The sequence below is a fragment of the Amphiura filiformis genome, chromosome 5 (assembly GCF_039555335.1).
Source record: "Amphiura filiformis chromosome 5, Afil_fr2py, whole genome shotgun sequence".
Taxonomy (NCBI): Eukaryota; Metazoa; Echinodermata; class Ophiuroidea; order Amphilepidida; family Amphiuridae; genus Amphiura; species Amphiura filiformis.
Genome location: NC_092632.1, coordinates 42,359,537 through 42,383,885, shown reverse-complemented (window position 1 = coordinate 42,383,885; position 24,349 = coordinate 42,359,537). Strand labels below are relative to the sequence as shown.

Sequence of the window (24,349 nt, the reverse complement as noted above, 5' to 3'; positions counted from 1 at the left end):
AATCAGGCACGAGAATGGCCTTTTTTTTAAATTGTCTGAAAAAGCGCGTCAATTCGGCCTTAAAAAAGGCCCAAAAACAGGCTCTGCAGGCTGACAAAGGCGTAAATTTGGACAACAAAACTGCCTGAATTCAGGCAAAAGCCTGAAAATTCTCATGCCTGAATAATGCACATTTTTTGCCTGATTGTCTCAGTGACTGATTCAGTTCATGATTGATAGCTTGACTGACTGATTGATTGATACATCGTTTGGAAAATGAATTTATATAGGAGATACGTATTTCGGATGTATACGCAAGTGATGTACATGTATAGTAACAATAATGTCTTCCACGCGTATGTTGGTTAAACATAAGGACATTAAGACTATAACTAAATTAAAAATATATACCGGTAATTAAAGTCAGAAATAATAAAACAGAAACAGAAACGTAATTATATAGTGTTTCTTTGCTTTAATTCGTATACGTGTGGGATTTTTGGCCTACCATTTATTAGACTTTACGCAATCAAATTTAAGAATTTCATACAAATTCCATGAGGCATTTAGAATAAACATTGAGGAATGAATACCTGACAAATAAAGTACAGATTAAATTTGAAGGTTACACCAGGGATCAAAAATTGGGGTTACTCCAATTCTGAAAAATCATATTATTGTTACGTAAAATATTCGTTTGGTTAGGAGAAAAAGAACAGTTTGCACTATCTGTGATTCAATGTTGAAAAAAAAACCACCAAATTATTTTTGAACAATAGGCATGAAGCCACAGGTGGCGATCGCCATCCTAGCCATATGATTGTGAGAAAATGGAGTATTTTGATAATTCGTTGTTAATTCATTTATTAAAACAGTTTTCTGGTGAAGAAAAGTAATTAGTAGGTGCACGGTACGTTTCGTGTATCAAAAATCAATAGCTCCCCCACAAAGGGGCTATGCCCGCTGGACCCCGATCAGCTACGGTGTCATGCACAAAATTCCTTGAAAATGGTAGATGACATGTCACTATGTGTAGGCCTATAATTGATGACCTTTGTCGATTTTGACATCTTTGCCACCTAAAACATAACCATTCTTTAATTTCTAGCTGGCATGGCAGCAGATCATTGGGCATTCAATTTAATTCTGTGTAATGTAATAATCCCCACTCATGCATATCATAAATGCTGCTGTCGCCACACCTCCTCCGATATACCCAATTATACACCTGGATGGAGAATAAAGTGCCTTACTAAAGGGCACACTTCCACTCGATGGCGTCGCCGGGGCTCGAACCCACAACCTTCCGATTATGAGTAGCAGCCCATTCTGCTCGGCCACCGAGTAACCATGCATAATTTTGATGTTAAATAAGATAATACCATATCTATTTGAACAGTTACACAATATGTATCATTTAAAAAATGAGTTCAGTTCTGGCCCGTAAAAAGTGACGAGGGTCTGTAGATTTTCAAGCCTACATACACTCTAAGAAATAAAGGTTCTAGATAGAATCTTTGTTGTCCTCTCAGGAGATCCCTCCCTCTAAAAGGTTCTTTAATCTTGGAGAACCCTTAAAGGTTCTCTAAAGAACCGAAAGCGGTTATGTATCACATTTTTGGGGCTATTTTTGATGGTTTGGGAACCATTTTTGGGTCTTAACTTAAGAACCTTTTTTATAGAACCTTTATTTCTTAGAGTGTACTTAAGTAAGAGCTCGAATGGTACCGTCTGATTATTTGTTTCCGAAATTGATTTATTTTTTCAAAGTTTGCTGGAAAATACAATGTCTGGTCAGTCTGATAAACATCTTCAAAGCATATTTTTGAAACAGAGTACTTCAGAAATCGAATTAATTTTTAACTGGAACATGTCAATTTGGAGAACAATGCATTAATCATAGTACACAAGTGAAAGGACATAAAATGGACACCGTAAGTGAATAATTATTGTTCTCATTGTATGTTTCATATCATTTTGATGAAGATGTTTGCACATTTTATTTGAACACGACTTCAACGCCTTACAAGAGTTGCCCACAAATGGATGTCATCAATTATTCAGTAGCTATACATTTGAAATAGAATAACAGTGCTGATAAATCAATTGGATTCTTCGACCTTTCAGTCGATTTTTACAATTTTAGGAAGAGTTTGACGTCATCCATGAGTGAGTGAATGATTATTTAATAATAGAAATATTTTAAAATAGATAATCAGGCGAGAAAACATCGAGGATGACAGTGGCATAACCATGATTTTCTAGAGGGGGCCAAAGGTGGTGGTGGTGGGGTGGGGCGGCCAATAAATCTATATATTATATCACGAGGGCAAGAGGCTCCTCTCCCTTTGACTATGCCACTGGAGGGTGGATGATTTGAAGGACAAGTGAAATAGTTTACTTCTCATATGGCAACTTTCCTGTCTCTTTCAAAAACCTCTATTGCCGAGCGGGGTTTGATGTATTGTTTAAAGCCGACGATATTCCAACTTTCCAAGGTCCAAAGCAAAACAATTCTTGAAAAAATACAATAATTGATGTATGTCAAATGGTACTGCACGTCAAATAATTTAACTCCTTCATAACAGTCACTTTTCAATTAATTCATTCATATCATTATCATACTTTCTTCTTTAAACTACCAATAATGCAATGAGGACCACAACGTTATTTTTCCCTGTTAAAATAAAACCTGATCGCACATATGACACGCACACCCCAAACAGTGGCGAAATATCTAAAGGTGGCAAAATTGCCAAATCTTTCCGCTGATTCAGTCCCATGATGACTTTACCGGGATAATGCGTTTGTGTAATTTTGTAGTGCTAAAATGCCAAAACTAATTTTGTCTAAAACACGGATAAAGAAGATGCACATTGCAAATCTTTGTCAACTTTGTCCCGTGAGTATTTCGAGCAGGAATGGCAACTTTCCACTGGTACGCCTCTGCACACATACACCCGCCGTGGTCCATCGACTGCCCTTGCTATCTACTAGTACTAAATATAGCTTATGTTAGGCCTACGAGCTGATAGGGAGGGCGAGTTAGCGCAGCGGTAATTCCCTCGCTTTGCACCACTGAGGTCCCGGGTTCAAGCCCGGCGCCGCCCAAGGACTCATGTGCACTTGGTTTATCCCGATTCCATGCTCGCTCTCGCAGGTTTTCTCCGGGATCTCCGGTTTCCTCCTGTATCGCAAAAATCGGTGATTAGTTGTTTGGTTATCAAAAACTTCCTTCACCCAATGGAATTTGGGGAGCTGCACAGATAATTGGTGGATGTTACAATCTAAATGCGGATAGGTGTGCGCCGCTCGGCAGCAACCTAGTTGATGCGATCTGATTGTGATGATTCACCATTGCAGCGTAAATTACAGCGCTTTGAGTCCTCTAAGATCTGGAGACAGGCGCTTTATAAATCCAAAATTTATTTATATATTTATTATTTACGAGTGCGACTACAGATAGCACACATAGAACTTGCTATCTACTGAAGATAGCGTATATGTACAACTTGCTATCTACTAAAGATAGCCTATGTACAACTTCTTATCTACTGAAGATTATTCATGTAGGCCTGTATATACTGAAAACAGCCATGTACAACTTGCTATCTAACTTTGGACCTTGTACTTCATGTGTGGATACCCTAATGCTTTTATCAAAGTTCACAATGCTTCAGGTAGCAGCTGTACTATCATGAAAATATTCTTCCCATTGTACCGTCCGTAAACATAAATATTTATCTTCATTAGATAGCAAGTTGTCATTATGAGCCATCTTCATTAGATCACAAGTTCAATATGTGCTATCTGCAATTGTACATAAAAGCTATCTGTAGTAGATAGCAAGTTGTACAGATGGGCTATCTTCAGTAGATAGCAAGTTTAATACAAGCTATCTGTAAATACCAAGTTGGCCATAATGAGTTATCTGCAGTAGAGAGCAATAAGTAATCTTTAGTAGATAACAAGTTGTGTACAAATTATCTTCAGTAAGCAGCAAGTTGTACATATTCGCTATTTTCAATAAATAGCAAACTCATATACACTATCTTCAGTAGATAGCAAGTTGTACATAGGAGGTATCTACAGTAGATAGCAAGTTGTACAGGAGTTATCGTCAGTATAGCAAGTTCTACACGAGCTAACATCAGTAGATAACAAATTGTACATAATTTCAATAGATAGCATTTACCTTGCAGTTGTGGCCATTCCCATCCAGGATCTGATGTTTGACTCATACGATATCCTCTGCCTCAGGTGAAGTGTTTCCCTGCAAGATTATTGGTGCCAAGTTTCCTGCACTGCCCCTTGCAACGTGATCAAAGTAATGCAGTTTGAGCTTCTACAGTTGTCAGCAGTCTTACCCTTACAGGGATAATTAGCTATCTTCAGTAGAGATGAAGATCAATATTGGTTATCTTGAGCAGATATCAAGATATACACTTTGTATTGTATGATAAAAGCATTCAATTTTGTTTTATATGTAAATTATATCTTCAACTTCCAATAGATTTAACAGGACAACAAAATTAATTGAAAACATCTCAAAGGTGTGTATTTTAGGCCCTGTATCCATAGGCTGTTCCCTTGTGGCGTGTGCCCTTGTTCCGTGTTCACTTGTTCCCCATGTGACCTGCCACACAGACAACGAACCTAAGCAAAACAAAGGTTCGTTGTCTGTGTGGCAGGTCACATGGGAACAAGTGAACACGGAACAAGGGCACACGCCACAAGGGAACAGCCTATGGATACAGGGCCTTAGAAGCAACATCCACACCTGTCATTGGCGAGTTCAGGTGGATCATGTGTGAAAGTTAACCCTACACATGCTAGGTATGTTTCCTTTTCCAAATAGGGATAGTAAACGTTGAATGGAAAGTATAATCAACATTTTGAATACTGCATGGTACTTTTGCTGAACTGAGGTAAAAATGTTTATATCATCCAACATCACATCGACAAGAATTCCAGTATGAGGTATGTACAACTTGCTATCTACTAAAGATAGCTCATTATGTACAACTTGCTATCTACTGAACAGAGTTCATAATTATGTTCAACTTGTTGTCTACACAGAGAACCAAAGAAATGGAAATGCAGCCATTGTTGTTAAAAACTGTATGTCAAATATTTTGTGCGACCACTTTATTTACATATCTTTTAAAGAACACACTTTAGTGTCGTCAGATAAAATGCAATCACTAATGTACATTGTAGCATGCATAAATATCAACTAAAATGTTACTTTTCATGCACAATCACAAGCAGTTAACACAATATATGGCCCATTCAGCCATTACAACTTTTAACACTCTTTCTTAAATATAAAAAGGCAAAGCCAATAATTGCATAATTTTAGACAGTAAATTGGATCTAAACAATACTTAAATTGGTTCCTAAATCTACCGTATGTTATTCAGATGGTTCTGGTGTTAACTTGATCTAATCTTGCAATACTGTTGTAATGACGTTAATATGAGTACAACAGACAATCTTGGTTGAGTATGAAAGTTTGGCAATGTTATTACCTAGCAGACACAAAAATGTTTTAAAGATGTTTTTGTTTTGCTCAAAGATATAAAAGAACATAAAATGTTGGGTTATATCCAGAGACTATAGTCTCAGGTTATATCAGCCACAGATCCAGGATGGTCAAATTATTGGGGCAGAGGAGCTGTTATGACCCAACAATAACATAAAATTGGATCGATTGAGCCCATATTTATTGGTCGAGAGCTATGAGTTTTAAAATATTGGGCGAGGCGTGAGTCGAGTCCAATATTTTAAACTCAGTAGCGAGACCAATAAATATTGGGCGTAAAGCATCCAATTTAATCATTATGTCTTGGATCCAATATTTTCACACACTTAGATTCATGAAAACATAATAATGGTCAAAAGTGGGCTGATTTTGCCAAAAAATATGGGGGCAGCACCCCCTGGATCTGCTACTGTATATTAATATCATGAAAATGTTTTAAAAGGTTTTGTATGAAAAAAACTACAACAATACCTTTTCTAACCTTTTGAAAACGTTTTGCGCTTGCTGGGTACAACTCTGACAGCAAAATATAAACATCAACATATCATTGTGATGTTAAGTATGTTGTGTGGCAGTGGTTGTGTACACAACCACTGCCATAAGCTAGGTAACATCAAACAAACGTTGTAAAACTTTTCATTTGCAACCAAGATGCAACCAGAATGGAATACAACCTTAATTTGGATACATTTTAGGGGGTTCTGGTTTAGCAAGGATATTCCTTATAACAGCGACTAATTTTGCTTGATTACATCACATCTAAACCAAAATTGTACATAATTGTTGAAAATTATGTAAGGTCAGTAGTAGCATCAGGATGGGGTGGCAAGTATAGGGGAAATTTCCCCCTCCCATCTTCAGCTTTGCTCCCCCACTTTCCGTCAATATGAATAAGAAATCGGTGAAATTGTCACTTTTAGGGCACCATTTTGGAATTCCTCAACCCTCTTCTCATAGGGAGAAAGAAAAATTCTGGTGCTGCGACTGCATTAGACAGATAGGACACTTGAGAATTTCCACTACAGACAATGATTCCAATGTGCATTTCTAAGACTGATATTCTAAACTTGTTCCTGTTAAACAAAATTATGTGGTAGTTCCGTCTTCATGCTACTGCTAGCTATTTCATAAATACTGCAAAATGGGCCATGTTGACCAAGCTTTCAAATCACCACAACAAATAATTAACTAATTGATCAGTCTGTAAAGTGTTTCTGATGTCTCTAGAAAAATACTGATAAATGATAATCTGTTGGCACATATCTTTATGCTACATAGGAAGACGATTTCTCAGTTTTCCCATTCAAAACTACCCTGCATTTAAAATAAAGGTTTTAATTTAGTACCATAGTAGTAGTACTGTAACCCTGAGGGCTTATAAGTTAAAAGATGAAGGCATGTAAAGTAACAAATTTAACTTAATGTTGGTATAAGCAATTTGAATATCTTGCTTTTTGAATACTTGGCTAATTGTGATAACTGGCTTTCAAAATGATGCCAATGATACAAATGACTGCTCCTCATAACTACAACATTTCTGCTGTTCTGTTGTGTAGGTATCACTATTTTATAGCAGTGCATGGTATCAAATCGAACTGCATACTAGAGCAATCCATGGTAGTTGCTATTTGTTCTAATTCAGTTTGTCTTGAGTTCCTTGGCATCCATTTTGGTAAGAGTTATGAAGACAGGGTAGTGAATGTTCTCATCATAGATCTCCTTCCCCTTAGTAAGCATCTGTAAGAAAAAAGAAGAATATATTATCTTGATGAAATGAAAACATTACAAAATCTAAAGACTGGCATGATTTATTATTTTCAATAAAAATAAGTCTGGTCAAGCATGTACTCTAGTTCTAGTCACTGGATTCAATCCTTTTAGTAACTTTCATTGTGTTTGTGACATACAGGATTCTCTTTGTCTTACAACTGCATACTTCAATGTAAGATGATCAAGTCCATTTTGTTGTACATTAGCCTGCTATAAGTACATAGCATGAAGGATCATATAGTATTGTCTTTTCTCAAGTAACGCCATGCTGGATTTTGCAGTGGCAGATTCAAATTGTGCACAACAATCTTATCCCGCAGGGCGTATACACACACATAGAAGGCCGATTTTTCTTTACACTGGCGAAGCAAACGCATAAATGTACTGATTCGTATCTGCCACTGCCAAATCTAACATGGAGTTACTCTCAACTTGAGAAAAGACACACCATAGTGCTACTGCATCCCAGCATATTACATCTATTTAGATTTATTTATCAGAAACCACTATGCACAGCAGTGCATGCATAGGGGGTGGCTTTGAGGACTCAAGCCATCAAGGTTTTATGCCCAAAATATAAACTAGAATTACGCGGTTCGTAATTAAGATGGCCCCCACAACAAAGGTTGGTAAATATAAAGAATACTATCACAAGACCAAGTTTGAAGTTGATCAGTGATTCCCTATACTATCATTATACAAAGTTTGAAGTTGATCAGTGATTGAATTTGAGCTGCAGAATGGATTAACAGAAATGTAGGCAAAATATGCAAATGAGCTCATTAATATTCAAAAATATGCAAATAATGTGACACAAAATTATACAGCACATGAGGCTACCATATACTATCACCATACCAAGTTTGAAGTTAATCTGTGATTGCGTTTTAAGCTACAGAATGGATTAATGACAATGTAGGCAAAATATGCAAATAAGCTCATTAATATTCATAAATATGCAAATAATATGACACAAAACTATACAGCACATCAGGCTACCATATCCTATTCCCATACCAAGTTTGATATAATATTGGATGGCTGAGCATGATACCATAACATATCGGATGAGTCATAAAAATATCGGACGAGCCAGCGGCGAGATCGATATTTGTATGACTTAATCCGATATATGGTATCATGCAAATAAGCCATCCAATATTATCATTATTAGGTTTTCTTAACTCCTAATAACCCTAAAAACATAATAATGAAGTTGATCGGTTATTGCGTTGGAGCTGCAGAGTGGATTAATGAAAATTTAAGCAAAATATGCAAATAAGCTCATTAATATTCATAAATATGCAAATAACATGACACAAAACTATACAGCACATCAGGCAACCATATCAAATCACCAAACCAAGTTTTGAAGTTGATCAGTTATTGCGTTTAAGATACAGAGTGGATTAATGGAACATTAGGCAAAATATGCAAATCAGCTCATTAATATTCATAAATATGCATATTACATGACACAAAACTATACAGCACATCATGCCATCATATCCTATCACTGTACCAAGTTTGATATAATATTGGATGGTTGAGCATGATACCATAACATATCGGATGAGTCATAAAATATCGGACGAGCCAACGGCGAGTTTGATATTTGTATGACGAATCCGATATGTTATGGTATCATGCGAAATAAGCCATCCAATATTGATATAAAATTGGATCGGTTGAGCCCATATTTATTGGTCGAGCTATGAGTTTTAAAATATTGGACGAGACGTAGTCGAGTCCAATATTTTACAACTCATAGCGAGACCAATAAATATTGGGCGTAAAGCATCCAATTTTATCATTATTATGTTTTGGATCCAATATTATCACAACTTGGATCCATCAAAACATAATAATATCATTATTAGGTTTTCTTAACTCCTAATAACCCTCAAAACATAATAATGAAGTGAATCGGTGAGTGCGTTGGAGCTGTAGAGTGGATTAATGAATTTGCCTCCGCCCGGACAGCCAAACAAAGTAACAAACAAACAACCAGGCAACCATCTGGATGATAACATAAGCCCCACATATATGTGGGGGCCAAAAATCAGCCTACATTGGGCACCATTTAGTCACTCAGCCGCTGTGCATGCTCCCAGATGTCAGGATTGAAGGTTTTTGAGCACGCCTATGTACAGGATTGCAATGCATTGCTAAACAGTGGTCAATGTTATGTTTAAACATGGCAAACTTACATATAGTGCAAATATCAATTGATTGGTGATGTCTGGGAAAAGGGTTTATAGGGCCTACATACACTGTTTTTCTGGTTATGTGACAAAACAATTATGGATTTTTGGACCATACTTGCTGACTTTTGAAGTGTGAATGAATAATGAGTAAAAATCAGACTCATTCCTCTTGATCATGTCACATAAGAGTCCATCCAGTCTCTGTGTATATGTATCCATAAACAGAAATTAAATGACTTTACCTGCTGATGTTTCTGCCATAGAGTTGCATCATAATTCAGTTGTACATCTACATTAAATTTAACCTTAGCTAAATCACAAAATGCCTGCAGCGTTGTTCCTCTGTATGGAGCAAATATTGAGGCTGTGCCCTGTAAGTAATCGCAAAATAAAGAGACCATAATGACCAAGTTACTGAAACCAAATTTCGGACAAAAACACACATTTGATTTGAATGATACACCCTCCAACCCCTGATCCGGCCATGATGGGACCAGATAAGTGAAAAATTTGGAAGGTTCGGCCATCTTCTGAGAATGGATGATAATTGCATCTCAAGAACACTCTACTTCTGGAATCCCACCCACAGAAAAAGGAGACCTGGGTGCCCTGGGACAACTTGGAAGAATGTTATTCAAAGTGACTTGGATAGACTTGGCACCAGGTGGTCTATGGAAGAAGCCGAAGTTACTACCAAAGACTGGGCCATATGCAAGTTTCTCCCACATCAGGCAGCAAGTGCAGAAATGCATGATGCTGTCTGGTAGGTAGGGAGATAAGTGTCAGATATGTGCTGTAAAGACTATAAGGCCTATGAAATATAGGCACTAACGCTATGTCAAACATAAATCATTGAACATGGCAAAGACCCTGCTTGGGTTTGTGCTAATGTTTTTCAGTCAGAAATGAGTCTCTAAGTATTTCTACTTCAAAATACTGGAGCCTGAGCACTGATAAAGACCTCAGCATCGTTGGATTTAGATGTTTTTGCCGACTTGGAAACTTTGAAGGACTTATGTCTGACACAGTGCTAGGGCCTATATTGTATAGGTCTTACAGTATTTACTGCATGTATCCGACACTTTACTTGGAATCCTATGGATAAGTGAATGATGTGTAACTCTGCATTGCATGATTGAGACAAATAATTACTCAATATGGCGTAACAACACTGAAAGATGGTATTTGAGTGCTGTATGTAGCAGACATGTCCTTCTATAAAATGCTTTAGAGCATAAAAATTAAGGTTTCAAAGAAACATGTTTAAAGATCACATGTCTGGATAATAAAGAGAATCTTATAAAAGAGTTCCGGATTTGGGAGCTTGGATCGTATACTGTTGGTTCATTATTATTGGTTGGTTCATTATTATTGGTTCATTATTATTGGTTGGTTATTATTGGTTGGTTCATTATTATTTGTCATAAACACACACTGCATACTTTTTAATATCTATTTCTTTAATAATGTCAGTGTCATAAAAATGTACAGTCATGGGAGTTATCATAAATCACGAGAGAGGGTACAAATCAAGACCTGTGGGGATCACACCAATGCACTCAAGATCTCCGGGCCTAATGGTATCACAAGAAACTACAGTGGAATGTTGGTGAACCTTTAGTTTTATTCCCATTACAACAGTGTTTCTCAATCTAAAAGCACAAACCCAGGAGGTGGTGAGCTGGGGGACACCACCCAACCAGCAAATATGAAAAAATCAGTTAATTTGTGCCTCTTAGCCAGCCCTCCCTCTCAGTAATTTGACCATTTTTCAGCTCCTGGCACCACCCCTGATCTATATTGTATAAACAAAGCTGTTTTTTCCTTTCGTATAATACTAACCCCAGGTTTTAGTAAACAGTCTATTGTATCCACAAGGTCTTGTCTGTACTGGTCAAAGAACAAGCTGCAAAAATGGAAAAAAAATCATTGCAGATTTAATTATAGGTGAATAAACGCATGTAAGAGATGGATGGATTGCCTAAAGACAGATTCCTCAACCATTAACTTGACATCCCTGGCAGAAGCTGGAAGGCTAGCAAAACAGAGAACAACTTGGCAAAGCATCATGACACAGATGGCAAGGCAGAGTGATCCACCCATGCCTTAGGTCAAGGTAGGTCAAACGCGTATCACTTGTTGGGAGTGAAATTGTACAAAATAATGTGAAGAGAGAAGCAAATTCCATGATTTTGCTATTTTTATAACAAAATTGTCACTAAAGTGTTGGAAAATACAAGCAAATATAAATGCATCAACCCGCAAGAAAAATGAATCCTTCTTAAGCCACTGCGCGTAGTATGCTGAGTGTGTGCTCATGCATATATACACAATCAATGCATGGTTTGCATTTTTCTAATGCTTGCTCTGATTGGTTCTAGCTATCTAAGATTGTATGAATGACAATTGATTAAGGTTATCTTAAAACATTCATCAACTCGTTGGGGCTTAACACTGCATTGCAGAATATCAACAGATTATGCGAGCAGCCAATCAGCATCACTGCATAATTACGGATTTTAAGTATAGTGTGTAAAACTTACCAGTCTGCACATATGATATGATCATACTGACCACTCAAATCATCAAACTTTTCTCTCTCATTCCATTTAAGTTCTCTATGGGAGAAAACAGAAATATTAAGGGTCCACTTTAAATGACGACATCTATAATTCAAATTAATAAAGTCTTTAAACTTTAAATCATAATAATTTCAAGTGAACCTGTTGTTCCATTTGGAAGAGCAGTCATGTTGATGGATCTTAATATTATAAGTTCATAATTAAAGCAAATTTATCTATATGTATCCTGTTCCCATGAAATAAGTGTAAAGTCGCAAGTTGATGTTTCGACACCTCCTGGCTGCTGAGTTGGTGTTCTCTATTCGGCGCACCTAATACAAGCCAATAATATGTCTTTGTAAATTGATATTCTGCAAGCCCAGCAGTATTCTTTGTCAATGGGTGTCATTTACAAAGGTAATACTACTGCCTTGTACAGATGCACGTCAAACAAAGAATATCAACTCATCAGCCATATCTCAAAACTACCAAGATGTGACTTAACGCTCATTTCGTAGGAGCAGGTCACATAAAATATGTACATGTACCATCAAATACAAATGTCTAAACCAAATATCTTGATCTTGCTTCTATCTATGAAAGGCATTAGATAGACTACACAAAGGTTGTATGTATGCAAAACATTGCTATCTATAGAAAAATTGAACTAGCATGACTTCAAAATACTTGTGAAATAATATTAATTTATGTGTTAAATGTAGGTCTTACCTTCCAGTAACTTCAGTTTTTCCAAATAATGTTTTATTCCTTTCTATAATTGAAGAAACATCTGGTAATGTTTGTTAAAGAAAGTACATTCATTGGATTCATTACAGAAACTTTTACTTTATTTAAAAACCTTCTTTGCAATGCTTGATTGATAACATTAAAACTGATGGTATCCGTCTCTGGATTTCCCTCCAACTGCAAGTTGTTGACAGCACCTCTCTGGATATGTTCAGAGGGCAGGTGCAGTCCTTCCAACTCCCCCTGCACTGGACATTCATGGACCCACCATGATAGGCTAGCGGTGGACTGTACTTAACCAGGAAGAAGAAAAAGAATACTGAAACAAGTCTGAGCAGTTTATCAGATGAAGCTAAGAAATTCTTAAAAGAAATCTTACAGCAGAACAGAAATAGATAAGGAGAAGCAAAAGGGTATCGTTGTTTTGCTTAGAATGCATTTGGAGCTAATCACTGCTTGCATGTGACACTCTCATGCTATAATGCTTCTCACCTCAAGATTGGGGGTGACGTTACTGTATGTTTAGGGTTGCATAGTCTTGAAACATGCACACTGTTCTTAGAATCACAACATAATTGCACATACAGAGATTTACTTGGATTTTCTTAGTGACATTTTAATACTATATGGCAATGAACTGTATGGAAGTTTAAGTTGGAATAGGTTTTGTTCATGCATTTCTGTGGACATAGAGCAAATGCAATTTAAAGCTTGTAATCACATGATATGGCATGGAAATATCTGCAGTTCAGTCACTTTTTCATTAATATTTTTGGAGGGTGGGGAACATTAGAGTAGGAATGTAAGAAGAAACACAGATTAGTTTTTCTGCAACAAATGAAGGATACTGGTGACAGAGTTTTCATTTCCATCTGTTAACAAAACATGTGAAGCATCACTACACACAGCCACCTGTAAGTAAATAAACAAAAGAATAGAGAGAGTGAGTGCAATGATAATGGCTATCTGGATAGTGTTGGCTGATCCAGCCCAAGATTAGTACTGCTGATCTCTGATCACAAATTTGATTCAGATCTAATTATAAATCTTGCCAACCTTGCTAGAGGCAACGCTGTTTTCCTAATAAATTCCATCTCAAAAAAGAAGTTGCCAATCTATTTTTAGTAACACGGTTATCTGGAAGATTCCCACAAATTACGATCGGTAGTGCTGCTCGTGCATACAATTTCAAGTTTGTGGACAACAAGTAATTTCTTGCTTATATAGATGTGAGCTGACAGAATGCAAGTATTTCTGAATTTTCTGCTGTACTTTAATGTGGTTTGCAGGTTTAACTGAGGGTTTCAGAGATTGGTAAGTAGATCAGCAGCTGATAATTTAGTGATAAAATTTTCTGATTCTGATTCAAGGCCAATTCAACTCAGATTGGACCAATTTCTCAGTTGTCAATCTGGAACAGCCAATACTACATATGGATTAAGGTGTTGATTTCTGGTCATAGTTGTCATTTGTTTAGGTCCTATATATCTTCCAGAAGGGGTTGTATGGTTGCATTTAACAGAGAAATCTTATTAACCTTGAAAAACTATATAATATTTCATCTTGGCAAATCAGTGACATTATTGTGCATTTCAATGGCGGCATCTTGAAATTGTGAGATCAAGACACTGCAAAAGACATGCACGTAATCCATGACACAGCTGCCCCAACACGCTGTTGTAACTGATGCGCCAATACTTACAATAACACCTGCAAGGCACGTCATACCACCTCCAAGCTCACACACATTTTGATTCCTGAAAAGACAAAATTTTTACATGTCATCAATTAATAGGTGCTACACATATATACATAACGTGTGAGCCAAACCAATGTGACCAGTACAGGAAAGTTGAGTACCTTACATGGAAAGTCACATTTGAAAGCAAGTTAAGACTGCAATTCAGATAATTCGTAATTTGACAAAATGATTATTTATAACAGCTGATTATTTTCACTATTAGTATTTACTCAACAGTGCATCACATAAAAAAAGTTGCAGTACTCGTAAACTATCAATTTGATGGAATTCCTATATATCAGAAACCTTTGTAAAATACACACTGATGAGTGGCAGTTCAGATTGAGTACAAATTTCTTTTCACTTGACTAAAACACTAAGTAAAATTATTCAATTGATGTATTCAATATATGTGAGTGGCCTTCTTTTTCTTTGCCTATTATTTTATTTTGTCTTCACATAATAGCCAACAACAGAGGTTTGACTTCAGAAATTATTCTGGTCATACATGTTCCATCAGAATCCATATATGTTTCAGCACTGAATTACCAGTTGAACAAACAGAACTATTTATTTCATGAAATCTCACAGACCTTGTCAGGAAGATGTTTTATGAACAAAAACACCAATCTATTTCTGGTGATTTGAATGTGTATTTTTGACCATGCAGTTCAATACACATTGTCGTAAGTGTGTTATTGGTTGTGATGTTTTGCTTATATTTGTAGAAGCTATGTTTTTGAAGGCAGAATGTAACACTATCTAGAATTACTCCTTTATGCAAACACTGGATTAAAAAACTATATTCTACGACCCAGCTCATGACAATTATCAATTCTTTCATATAACTTCCGCATATCTGTCTTTTCAGTTTTATTTATATCCATGACATTACAATAACATTGTATATAGTTGTGTCTCTTTTCAATCCAGAGCCGAAGTATACAACACCAATTTTGGCAATTCAACTGAAAGGACGACATCAAGCGCTACAGCTTCCACTGGCATAATTTATTTAATTTGACTGTACATGAGAGAAGTATGGCTCATGTGGTTGTTGGTGGCATTTTACAAGAGGCACAACCTTCTTTCTACAACCAATTTGCAATGTGAGTATAGACAAGTCATCGAAAAGACATTGAGAACAAGTGTAAAGAAGCATGTGAACTCATTGACAAAATGACAAAGTAACTCTGTTTTGAAACCAAGCAAATGCTGTCTTCAACACCACAAGATGTGTTCAAATAGTTCTACACCAATGTAGACCAAAGTGCTAAATACGAAAGATATGGTGACGAAGTTGTAACACTCAGATCATCAACATATACCATGGAAGAGGCAATAACACATTCAGATAATAGCGAAGGATTTGACACAAAGATTTCTCACCATCGGTTGTTGATGGATTACCAACAAAAGATTCTAGTACAGAACAGAACAAAATGCTCTAGTTGGGTGCAAAAGAATGCTAGCCTTGATTAGACCGTGTGGTAGTCAGCATGTCAGAACTTTTCATCTGCGAATCAGTTCTTGTTTTTGCTACAAGTATTTTGCAAACAGACTCAAAACATTTCTTACTTTGAACGGCTCTGTTATCTCGGGTATGATCGTACCTTGCGATTTGCACCCATATTTACAAAACCAAGCTAAAAACGGAAGTACGGGAGCAGAATTGAAAATGTTAAGTTCTTGGTAGACCAATTTCATTGCAATAAACATACAGAGACGTGCTTTATTCCAGCTGATTGTAAATACAAGCCAAAACTAGAAACATTTTCAGAAATACATGATACCAAAACTGAATCATCCAGTCAACCCAGGACTAATCAATCGGAGGCCTTATCTTACAACATAATCACCACAAGCAAAGACTGTTACATGCACTCGCTATATCCAAAAACTATTCGCGAATGGAACCAACTCGACCAGGACCTATGCACCACACCCGACGTCAAGACCTTCAAGACCAAGCTAGAAACCATCAACATCAAGACGCTGACTTCACAAGCAAAGACTGTTACAGGCACTCGCTATATCCAAAAACTATTCACGAATGGAACCAACTCGACCAGGACCTATGCACCACACCCGACATCAAGACCTTCAAGACCAAGCTAGAAACCATCAACATCAAGACGCTGACTTCAAAGGCCCACTTCAATATTGAACCGCGACTTTGCACATGAACTCTCAAACGTATGCGACAGCCAGAGATGGTGATTGTACGACGTACAATGTACGTGAAGCGACAGATTCAGATCGAATCGTGCGAACAAGGTTTCCTCAGGCTGAATAAATACAAACATGCATCCAAACAAGTCTCAATACAAAAGACTCTTCTTCTTTAACAGAATTTGTCACATCTTCAACTCCAATAAAGAAAAGGTTCTGAAAGACAAAGGATTGATGTAAATACTAATAAGATGGACATAATATTGTACGAATTACCCAAAAATGCAACCATCGCACTGTCACTACATACAATAATGTTGACTACCTCACCTGAACAGATGTTTGTTTTTCAAACAGTAGTAGGACAAAACTTCTTCTGAAGGCCACACACCTGTAAGATACAATTTATGAATATTTACACTGGTATGATACAATTTATGATCTAGAACTTTAGCTTCTAATTGTACAAAAAAAGTAGTTTGGACTTTATAGGAACAACAAGTTATTAAAATCGCAAAGAAAATTTAAGAATGTGATTATTTTGATACTCACAGACATTTCCAGTGTTGTTGAATCCAATTAGGTCATCAACTTTGACCTGTTGTGTCAAGTGTCTACAAAGAAACAAACACAAAATAATAATCATTATACTGTAACTGTTCCAGGTTCAATGGGTACCTTAATAATATTAAGGTTCAATGTCCCAAGCTATAAAATTATTCTGTAATTTATTTGTTTTATTTCATTTTTTTAAACCTGGGTTGGCCTTTCAATGCACTAGCATTGTTATCCCTAGCCTGCTATTCGTTCTTTTACACTGTACCTAAAATCCTATATCCAAGACTGAATTTGTGTCTTTTCTTCTTCTTCTTCCTTATTAGTGCTGGCCTCATATGTATGAGTATTAGCACACTGCATACAGACAAGCTGTACTTATTTTTACTTTAGAACCTAGAGTAGATGAGTGTATTTTTGAAGTACAGTCAACAGTACCGGGATGATCCCCTGCTCTTTTCGATTAGCCTGTGACGTTCTTTAACGTGCACACTGCATTAATGTCAGAAATACATGTACACGGGACCGGCGGCTTAAAGCTCCCTCCGAAGCACTAAGAGTGAAGTGCCTTGCTCAAGGACAAGGCGGACCTCGGATTCGAACCTGTGACCCTTGAATTCACAGTCCAACACCTTAAGGGGATACTACACCCTCGATAAAATTGTGTTATTTTTGCATTTTTCTCAAAAACTAATAACACACTGGTAACAAAAGTTATGTGTATTATAGGGGCAAGGAATCCAATTACTACACTGGAATTTCAGTGACCCAAGACAAGCGGTTCGTTATTTATGATAAGGAATAAGGTACCGCTAGGATGTACCTCATTTCCTATCATATATGCTGAACCGCTTGTCTTGAGTTACTGAAATTTCAGTGTAGTTATTGGATCCCTTGCCCCAATAATATACATAACTTTTGTTACCAGTGTGTTATTATTTTTGAGAAAAATGCAAAAATAGTCACAAATTTACCACAGGGGTGTAGTACCCCTTAACCGCTCCCTCTTTGAAAGAAACAGGGACAGGAAGACACAGACACATGAACATAAGAAAACAAATAGATATATATTCACCTAATATCTACATTGAATTCAGGGAAGACAGAGCAGTTATACTGCAGCCATAGATGTTCCTGTTCATTGGTACTGATAAGTTTAGTTGACAGCAGTTCAAATGTGGAGAATCTTCTCACAGATACTGTGTCACCTGAACCAACTGCTGACTTTTGACGCTGAAGAAGAGCCTGCAGAAGATAAAATTATAAACGTACAAAATACCTATAAATGGTGCAATGGTTTAAAACAAACTTACAGTACACTATAAAAGACAAATCTTAGTTTTTTAAAAAGCCATAATGTGTGATTTGCTTCACAGCGACACCCTCAAGTTTACTTCGATTTCTACGTTTTGCATAATTATAATTAATGCCCATTGGTGTATTAAAATACCACAAATTTTTAAATACCTTTCACTACCTGAAGAGAATTGATCAAAAATTGAATTCCCTCCTGAGGTTTGTATCTGTCAATGAGTTGACCAGATCACAAGGATGTCATTATAGCTAGAGGCAGTACATGGTATTAAGTTCCCAGGAAGTACGTTTTGCCTGAGGCAATTTGTGGTTAAATGTTGATCCCTCACTACAAGAGTTATTACCGTTGATTTGGTTGAAAAAGGAGGTGAGACATGATCAAATCTCTCCATGTAACAAAACGTAATGATAAATGACTAAGCCTGAAGTGCTTTAATAACAGTAAACTTTTCATATTAAAACCGGGGAGACCCGGTTTTATTCAGAGTTCACCGATCGAATGCTTGCTAACATGTCCCATGGATGTCAGCTTATGTGTACAAACGTCAAGCGCGATGCTTCATGCAGTATTATATATAATACGATCGGAGAGCGTAGTACACACATTGTAGGCGCTGGAATGAAATCGCATTTTCTTTGTTACCGGTTCGAAATTAAAAGGGGATAATGTGATCAGTGAAAACAAACATTTAAATAGGAATCTATTCTTTAGGCACTTGAAACTTGATTCTGAGTTTAGCGTCCACCGCCCGCGTTATGAATTTTGTGTCGCGTTTGAGATGTAAAATCTGAAAATAATTCATTATTTTGCAAATTACTACTATAACAGAAAGAAAATTTGTTCTGCAAAATTTTTAAACCCCTTTTTTTGTATTTGAACCCTTCAAAAGCTATAGAAAGCCTTGAGAACTATTAGATGAATCCATCTAAATATTTTAGCATTAAAAATATACAGGTTTTTGACCCTTGCTCTATCCAATTATTTCAATTATACCTTTGGGATACCAGGGTAGACTAGAAGAAAAATCAACCTGGCCAAAATGTTTTTACCAGATGGACATTGTTGATGTTGTAAATAGTAAACTAGGAAAGACCTAGTTTTTACAAATTGGTGCCAAAAATATATTTCATAATGTTCTGCATGATTGTAGGTATCCCAGGCAAACCTTAGACATTTGCTAGTCAGCGAAATTCGCCGACAATGTCAATGCATATTTACATAGAAATTTAAAACAACTGGCAAGAAGGAAACCTACATAAATATGTTTTCTATACTTCACTTGACCCAAATATATGATTTTTTATGGTGATAAGACAATCGCACATGGAATTTTAGAGGGATTTTGATAGCAGTTCCATTAAAAACAATTGCTATCATAATATGAGACTAAGATCTAGAAACACCCCCGAAATGCCGTTTTGGGGAATTTTGCTAGCTGAATCTTTTTGATGAATGTCAATCTTTGACAAGATGTAACTTTGCTACGGAAAGTGCTATGAAAAAAAGGTTTTCAGTTTTGGCTTTGTTTACTCAAGGGCTTTAATTTGATATATAAAATGATGCAGTTTGATAGCAAATTTGAATTCATCTAGCATACCTAATGATTGTTTATTTGTATAAAATGAGTCAATCCCCCCCCCCCATTTCCCCCTATATCCTCAAATGTATACGGAGAGTTTAGTACAAATTGGAGTGAAGAAGACTGGCATAGTATACTTCGGAATACATTAGTTTGTTTTAAAACTTGAAAAACAAAAGCAAGATGATTATACTTTTATAAATGTTTATGCGTGTCTGTGACATTATATTGCGACTGGCGATACCCAGTTAGAATGAACAAAAGCGCATAAGCATTGGTAAAAGGCCGCTGATAATGAAACCTTGAAAATAATGAATAATGAATAATGAAATAGTTGCCTCATTATGAGCTGAAAAAAATGGGACGCTAAACTCAATATCAAGTTTCAAAAGCCTTATGCAAATCACACATTGCTTTTAACACATTGCTATTTATCCAAACAAAACACAATTTTACATAGAAAATTTATAGGTGAAGGATGCAGGTCAAGGAAAATAAATATGTTGTCTAAACTGCACTTGACCCAAATCATTCATTTCTGTGATGCCAATGGGTCACTCCAGTGCCGTACTATTACGCTGACTTTCGTGATTCGGCGAGGAGGATTTATTTCGACCTCCTGGTTTGTTTACAAACAGAGAGGTAGACAAAAACCGTTCCGCTTGTCCAAACACTCAGGTATCAGAAGGATGGTCCACAATAGCGTGATTCACGTAACCTGAATAGGGATTAAAAAGCTGTCACGTAGAACCATGTGCTTCTATTGTCCAATTTGCCATCAAGATTTCATATGGAAACAGTTCAGACCCAGTACACGATCATGTCAGAAATTAATATTTTGTTCTGGGTCTGATTATTCGGACTAGGTCACTCTCTAGTCTAATCACTAACTATAGAAGCCATTTTCCGAGGCGCGGAAAGACACAAAATTTGTGTCGTATGACCTATGACCCTGATAAACAACACGAATTACTCCATGTGGAAGTTGTTGAGATTGCTTGTGAGTTTTGTTAATGAAATTCCTATTTTGTAACAACATGTAACACACCAAAACATAAAGATCGACTATCTAATGACTTCATAGTCTACAATGATCCTAAATTTACCATTATCTGCGGAATCCTTTCTGTTCAAAGACGCATTTGTAGTTTCATATTTTTGCCGTGATCGCAGTGTTCGTGAAGCTGCCAAATAATTCAACACTGATGGTCATGTGATGACCTTCTTCAATCCGGGTCTCTGTGGACCCTACCACTTCTTAATAGGTATGCTACATGCTTTTGCGGCAATGGGGGCTGGCTGCGATTTTCTAACAGATCTTTTATGTCACCTTTGATTGATTAATTTTCGACGTCATTTTCTGTTTGGAAGCAGTGGTTTAAAAACTCTGAAAAGTGCCCAAAGTTATCCCATTTTACGGTACCGTATCTTATAACAGCTTCAAATAAAACACAAAATGCGATTTTCATGTAACAATTGTTCGCTACTTCATTCATGATGGCCAGTACTAGGCCTATGGGTGAAGGGCTAGTGCAATAATTATGAGCCCGGTGGAATTTAACAAAATGGCTTGCCGCCCTTCTCAAACTGAGACAAATATTTCCCCCCTTCCTTCTTTGCACATGTCAAATCCCGGGGGGGTACTCAAGTTTGGTTTTGGTAATTTAATACCCCTTGTGGAAGTCTTGGTAGGGACGTGCCGCTGAGAATTTGAAAGTGGATCCATACCAATTTTTCAAGAAATTTGGACCCATTTATATACCAAAAGTCAAAATTTTCGGCCAAATTTAACCCAAATTGTCTTAGTTTTTACAAATTTTCCCAAAATTTTGGGAAAATTTTGAAAATTTTTGCTCGATTAAGGAAAAATTGAGCTATTTTCCGAAAAAAATTGAGAAAATTTTGAAAAAAAAGACCCATTTATATACAAAAATAGGCTTTGAAAAAGGGTCATTGATATACCAAAAGGCTGAAAATGCTACCCATATTTGCGGCACGTCCCCGTATGGCATTTGTACTGAGAACCCCCCCCCCGGGTGTCAAATATTTCGGATCCCAATTTGCAAACCTGAAAATATTCTCGATAGACCTATTATAGGCTACATCTTGCAAGCAGGAAAATCTGTATAATTGGGATCGCCCTACGCCGTCTGGGTGATTTGTCAATCAAGTCAATTAAATCCCCTACAGACGAGTGGAATTAGTAATATCATGAATATGCTAATTCTGACCTGTTGTGACCACCCCCTCCTTCCCATATTGCATTGCGCGATAAACATGGACGACTGCGCGTGAAAAATTCGGCGTGCTCACCGATTTCATGCCTAAAATGTGTAAGAAATAATCATCTGATTTCAATATGGAATCAACAAGAAGAAACCGTAATCACCTCATATACGACTAGAGACAATTTCAGTACAATAGTAAGTGTGCGTAATTGCTAACGAAGATGAATGAAAAACCGGTAACCAACATGTTAAGGATGCACCTCCGTGTACATTACATAACCACTCAGTCTCTCCCTGATAGTCATATAACGACCAAATGATAAATGCCGACTATCATGGAAGACTTCTCAGCAGACTGAGTTCCGCACTGACCGCAGTCTATCTCTAGTTTAGTGTTCATGCTGGGAAGATTTTTGACTTGCCTGTTTTAGTATTTGCCATCGTTTCTTTGCATTCGAATTGCATTTGGTGTTTTCCCTCCCTCGCATAAACTTGACTGTTTCTTCTGTTCTTCTGCTGAAGTTGATTTTGTACTTATAATGTCGTTTTTTGTTGAACAAGGAATGTCAGTCCCTGCCTTTTCCATCTCTCATGACTCATGTTTACAAAATTGGTTGACCTCTGACCTTCATGATTAAGACCCTTCAAGTGAGTTTTGCTTCAAATTATAGACTAGAACCTGCTAGAACAGTTATTTACAAATAAATCTCGACAACAGCACTTAACTTATTTATAAATGTGCAGTTTTCACTAAAAATATTCATTTTATATTATGTTTTTGATTCTGATGAAAAAGTTAGAGCAAGATAGGTAGTAAATTTTGCAGTGCATTCTGGGAACATTTTTGACAGCAGACGCCGGTTTTTTCACGATGACGATGTTGTGAAAATTGTTTTTTTCAAAGCCATCAAAGTTATTTTTTTCTTTATTTTAGATTGCTTTTAATGATCTAGGTTACAAGTAAACATGTGATTTTCATATATAGTTTAAGTAAATACTTCTAAAATGGTGCGAATAGCAGTGATTGGAAGTGGTTTGTTGGGCACAAAAATCGCAGGTGAGGAAAAAAAATTCAATGGCAAAATGCATTGCAAAACCAGTAAGCTTAAAAATGATTAAGCTTAAAAAAGTAAGGTGACTGTTTAATTGTTTTGGAGGGTTTCGTCCCAGATAGATGGGGTCGTAATTTGTTGGGATGCCAAAATAGTGGATTGTTACAATCCTTTTTGAAAAGGTTTAGTTACGAACTTACGATTACTGATTACCTAGTACAAGGTCAGGAACTTATACGATGTCCTCATTCACAAACTGATACTATCTGTCCATCGTATAAGACTGTCTCCGTACGGCAATGTGGTGAAGGAATATTACACAGTCAAGAATAGGCTCCATCATTTTTTTGTTCTGAACCCTCCCAGTCTCCCAAAACATCAAAACATCAAAAGCGTTGCACTTATACTTACTTAAGACTGTCCTTTTTCATATAACGCAGACAAAGTAGGGCCAACTTGCCTAGAAATGGTCAAATTTTGGCAAGAAATATCTCTGTGTAATCCTATGTAAGTCCCATATCACATCGTTATCGGCGATCGAGGTTTTTTTTCTAAAGTTTTGTTGGTACCCACCAGCGTCATGCATGTGACGTGACACGGCTAAAATAAGCGACCGGGAATCGGGGATCGTTAAAACGTCAACAAATTTCAAAACATAGAAAGCAGTAAACTTATTGGCGAGCGGTCCGAATTTTGAGCCATAAGTTTACGTGGTGAACTACTGATTACCCAGCCATTCATTGCTTTTTTGGCTTTTTTTGCCTGCTTCGGTCTGCCATCATGTGCATGACATCATCACATGGGATATAGATCATTTCTTGCCATTGGTTGTTTGGTTATCATATTAAATGGCAATTCTTTTTTGCTGGCTGGTTGATTTGGTCGGTCTGCATGACGT

The 24,349-nt window shown here is 36.8% G+C and overlaps 2 protein-coding genes across 2 annotated transcripts in view; one reads left to right on the top strand and one right to left on the bottom strand.

Annotated features, from left to right (window-relative positions):
* Positions 1 to 5,783: 5,783 nt before the first annotated feature.
* Positions 5,784 to 22,987, bottom strand: LOC140153155 (calmodulin-lysine N-methyltransferase-like). Its single transcript, XM_072175806.1, has 11 exons — positions 22,822 to 22,987; positions 18,353 to 18,522; positions 17,275 to 17,336; positions 17,053 to 17,113; positions 14,512 to 14,566; positions 13,658 to 13,721; positions 12,792 to 12,852; positions 12,045 to 12,119; positions 11,344 to 11,407; positions 9,744 to 9,872; positions 5,784 to 7,261 (listed from the first exon to the last, which is right to left on the bottom strand). Exons 1-11 carry the CDS (start codon positions 22,885 to 22,887, stop codon positions 7,163 to 7,165), a joined length of 906 nt encoding a protein of 301 aa, XP_072031907.1. The 5' UTR covers positions 22,888 to 22,987; the 3' UTR covers positions 5,784 to 7,162.
* Positions 22,988 to 23,236: 249 nt separating this feature from the next.
* The window catches only part of LOC140153154 (3-hydroxybutyryl-CoA dehydrogenase-like), a 74,833-nt gene continuing 73,720 nt past the window's right edge, over positions 23,237 to 24,349 (top strand). The window contains exon 1 of the mRNA XM_072175805.1: positions 23,237 to 23,456. Coding sequence (XP_072031906.1) covers positions 23,405 to 23,456 — 52 coding nt within the window. The 5' untranslated portion in view covers positions 23,237 to 23,404. The remainder of the gene's footprint in view (positions 23,457 to 24,349) is intronic.

What these genes read in the sequence shown, in the direction of transcription:
- LOC140153155 (XM_072175806.1), bottom strand. Translation starts at nt 22,887, where the DNA reads ATGCGAGGGAGGGAAAACACCAAATGCAATTCGAATGCAAAGAAACGA. An exon ending in AAAACTGAAGTTACTGGAAG is followed by an intron (nt 12,120 to 12,791) that starts GTAAGACCTACA and finishes TTTCTCCCATAG; the next exon opens with AGAACTTAAATGGAATGAGA. An exon ending in TATGGCAGAAACATCAGCAG is followed by an intron (nt 7,262 to 9,743) that starts GTAAAGTCATTT and finishes TTTTTCTTACAG; the next exon opens with ATGCTTACTAAGGGGAAGGA.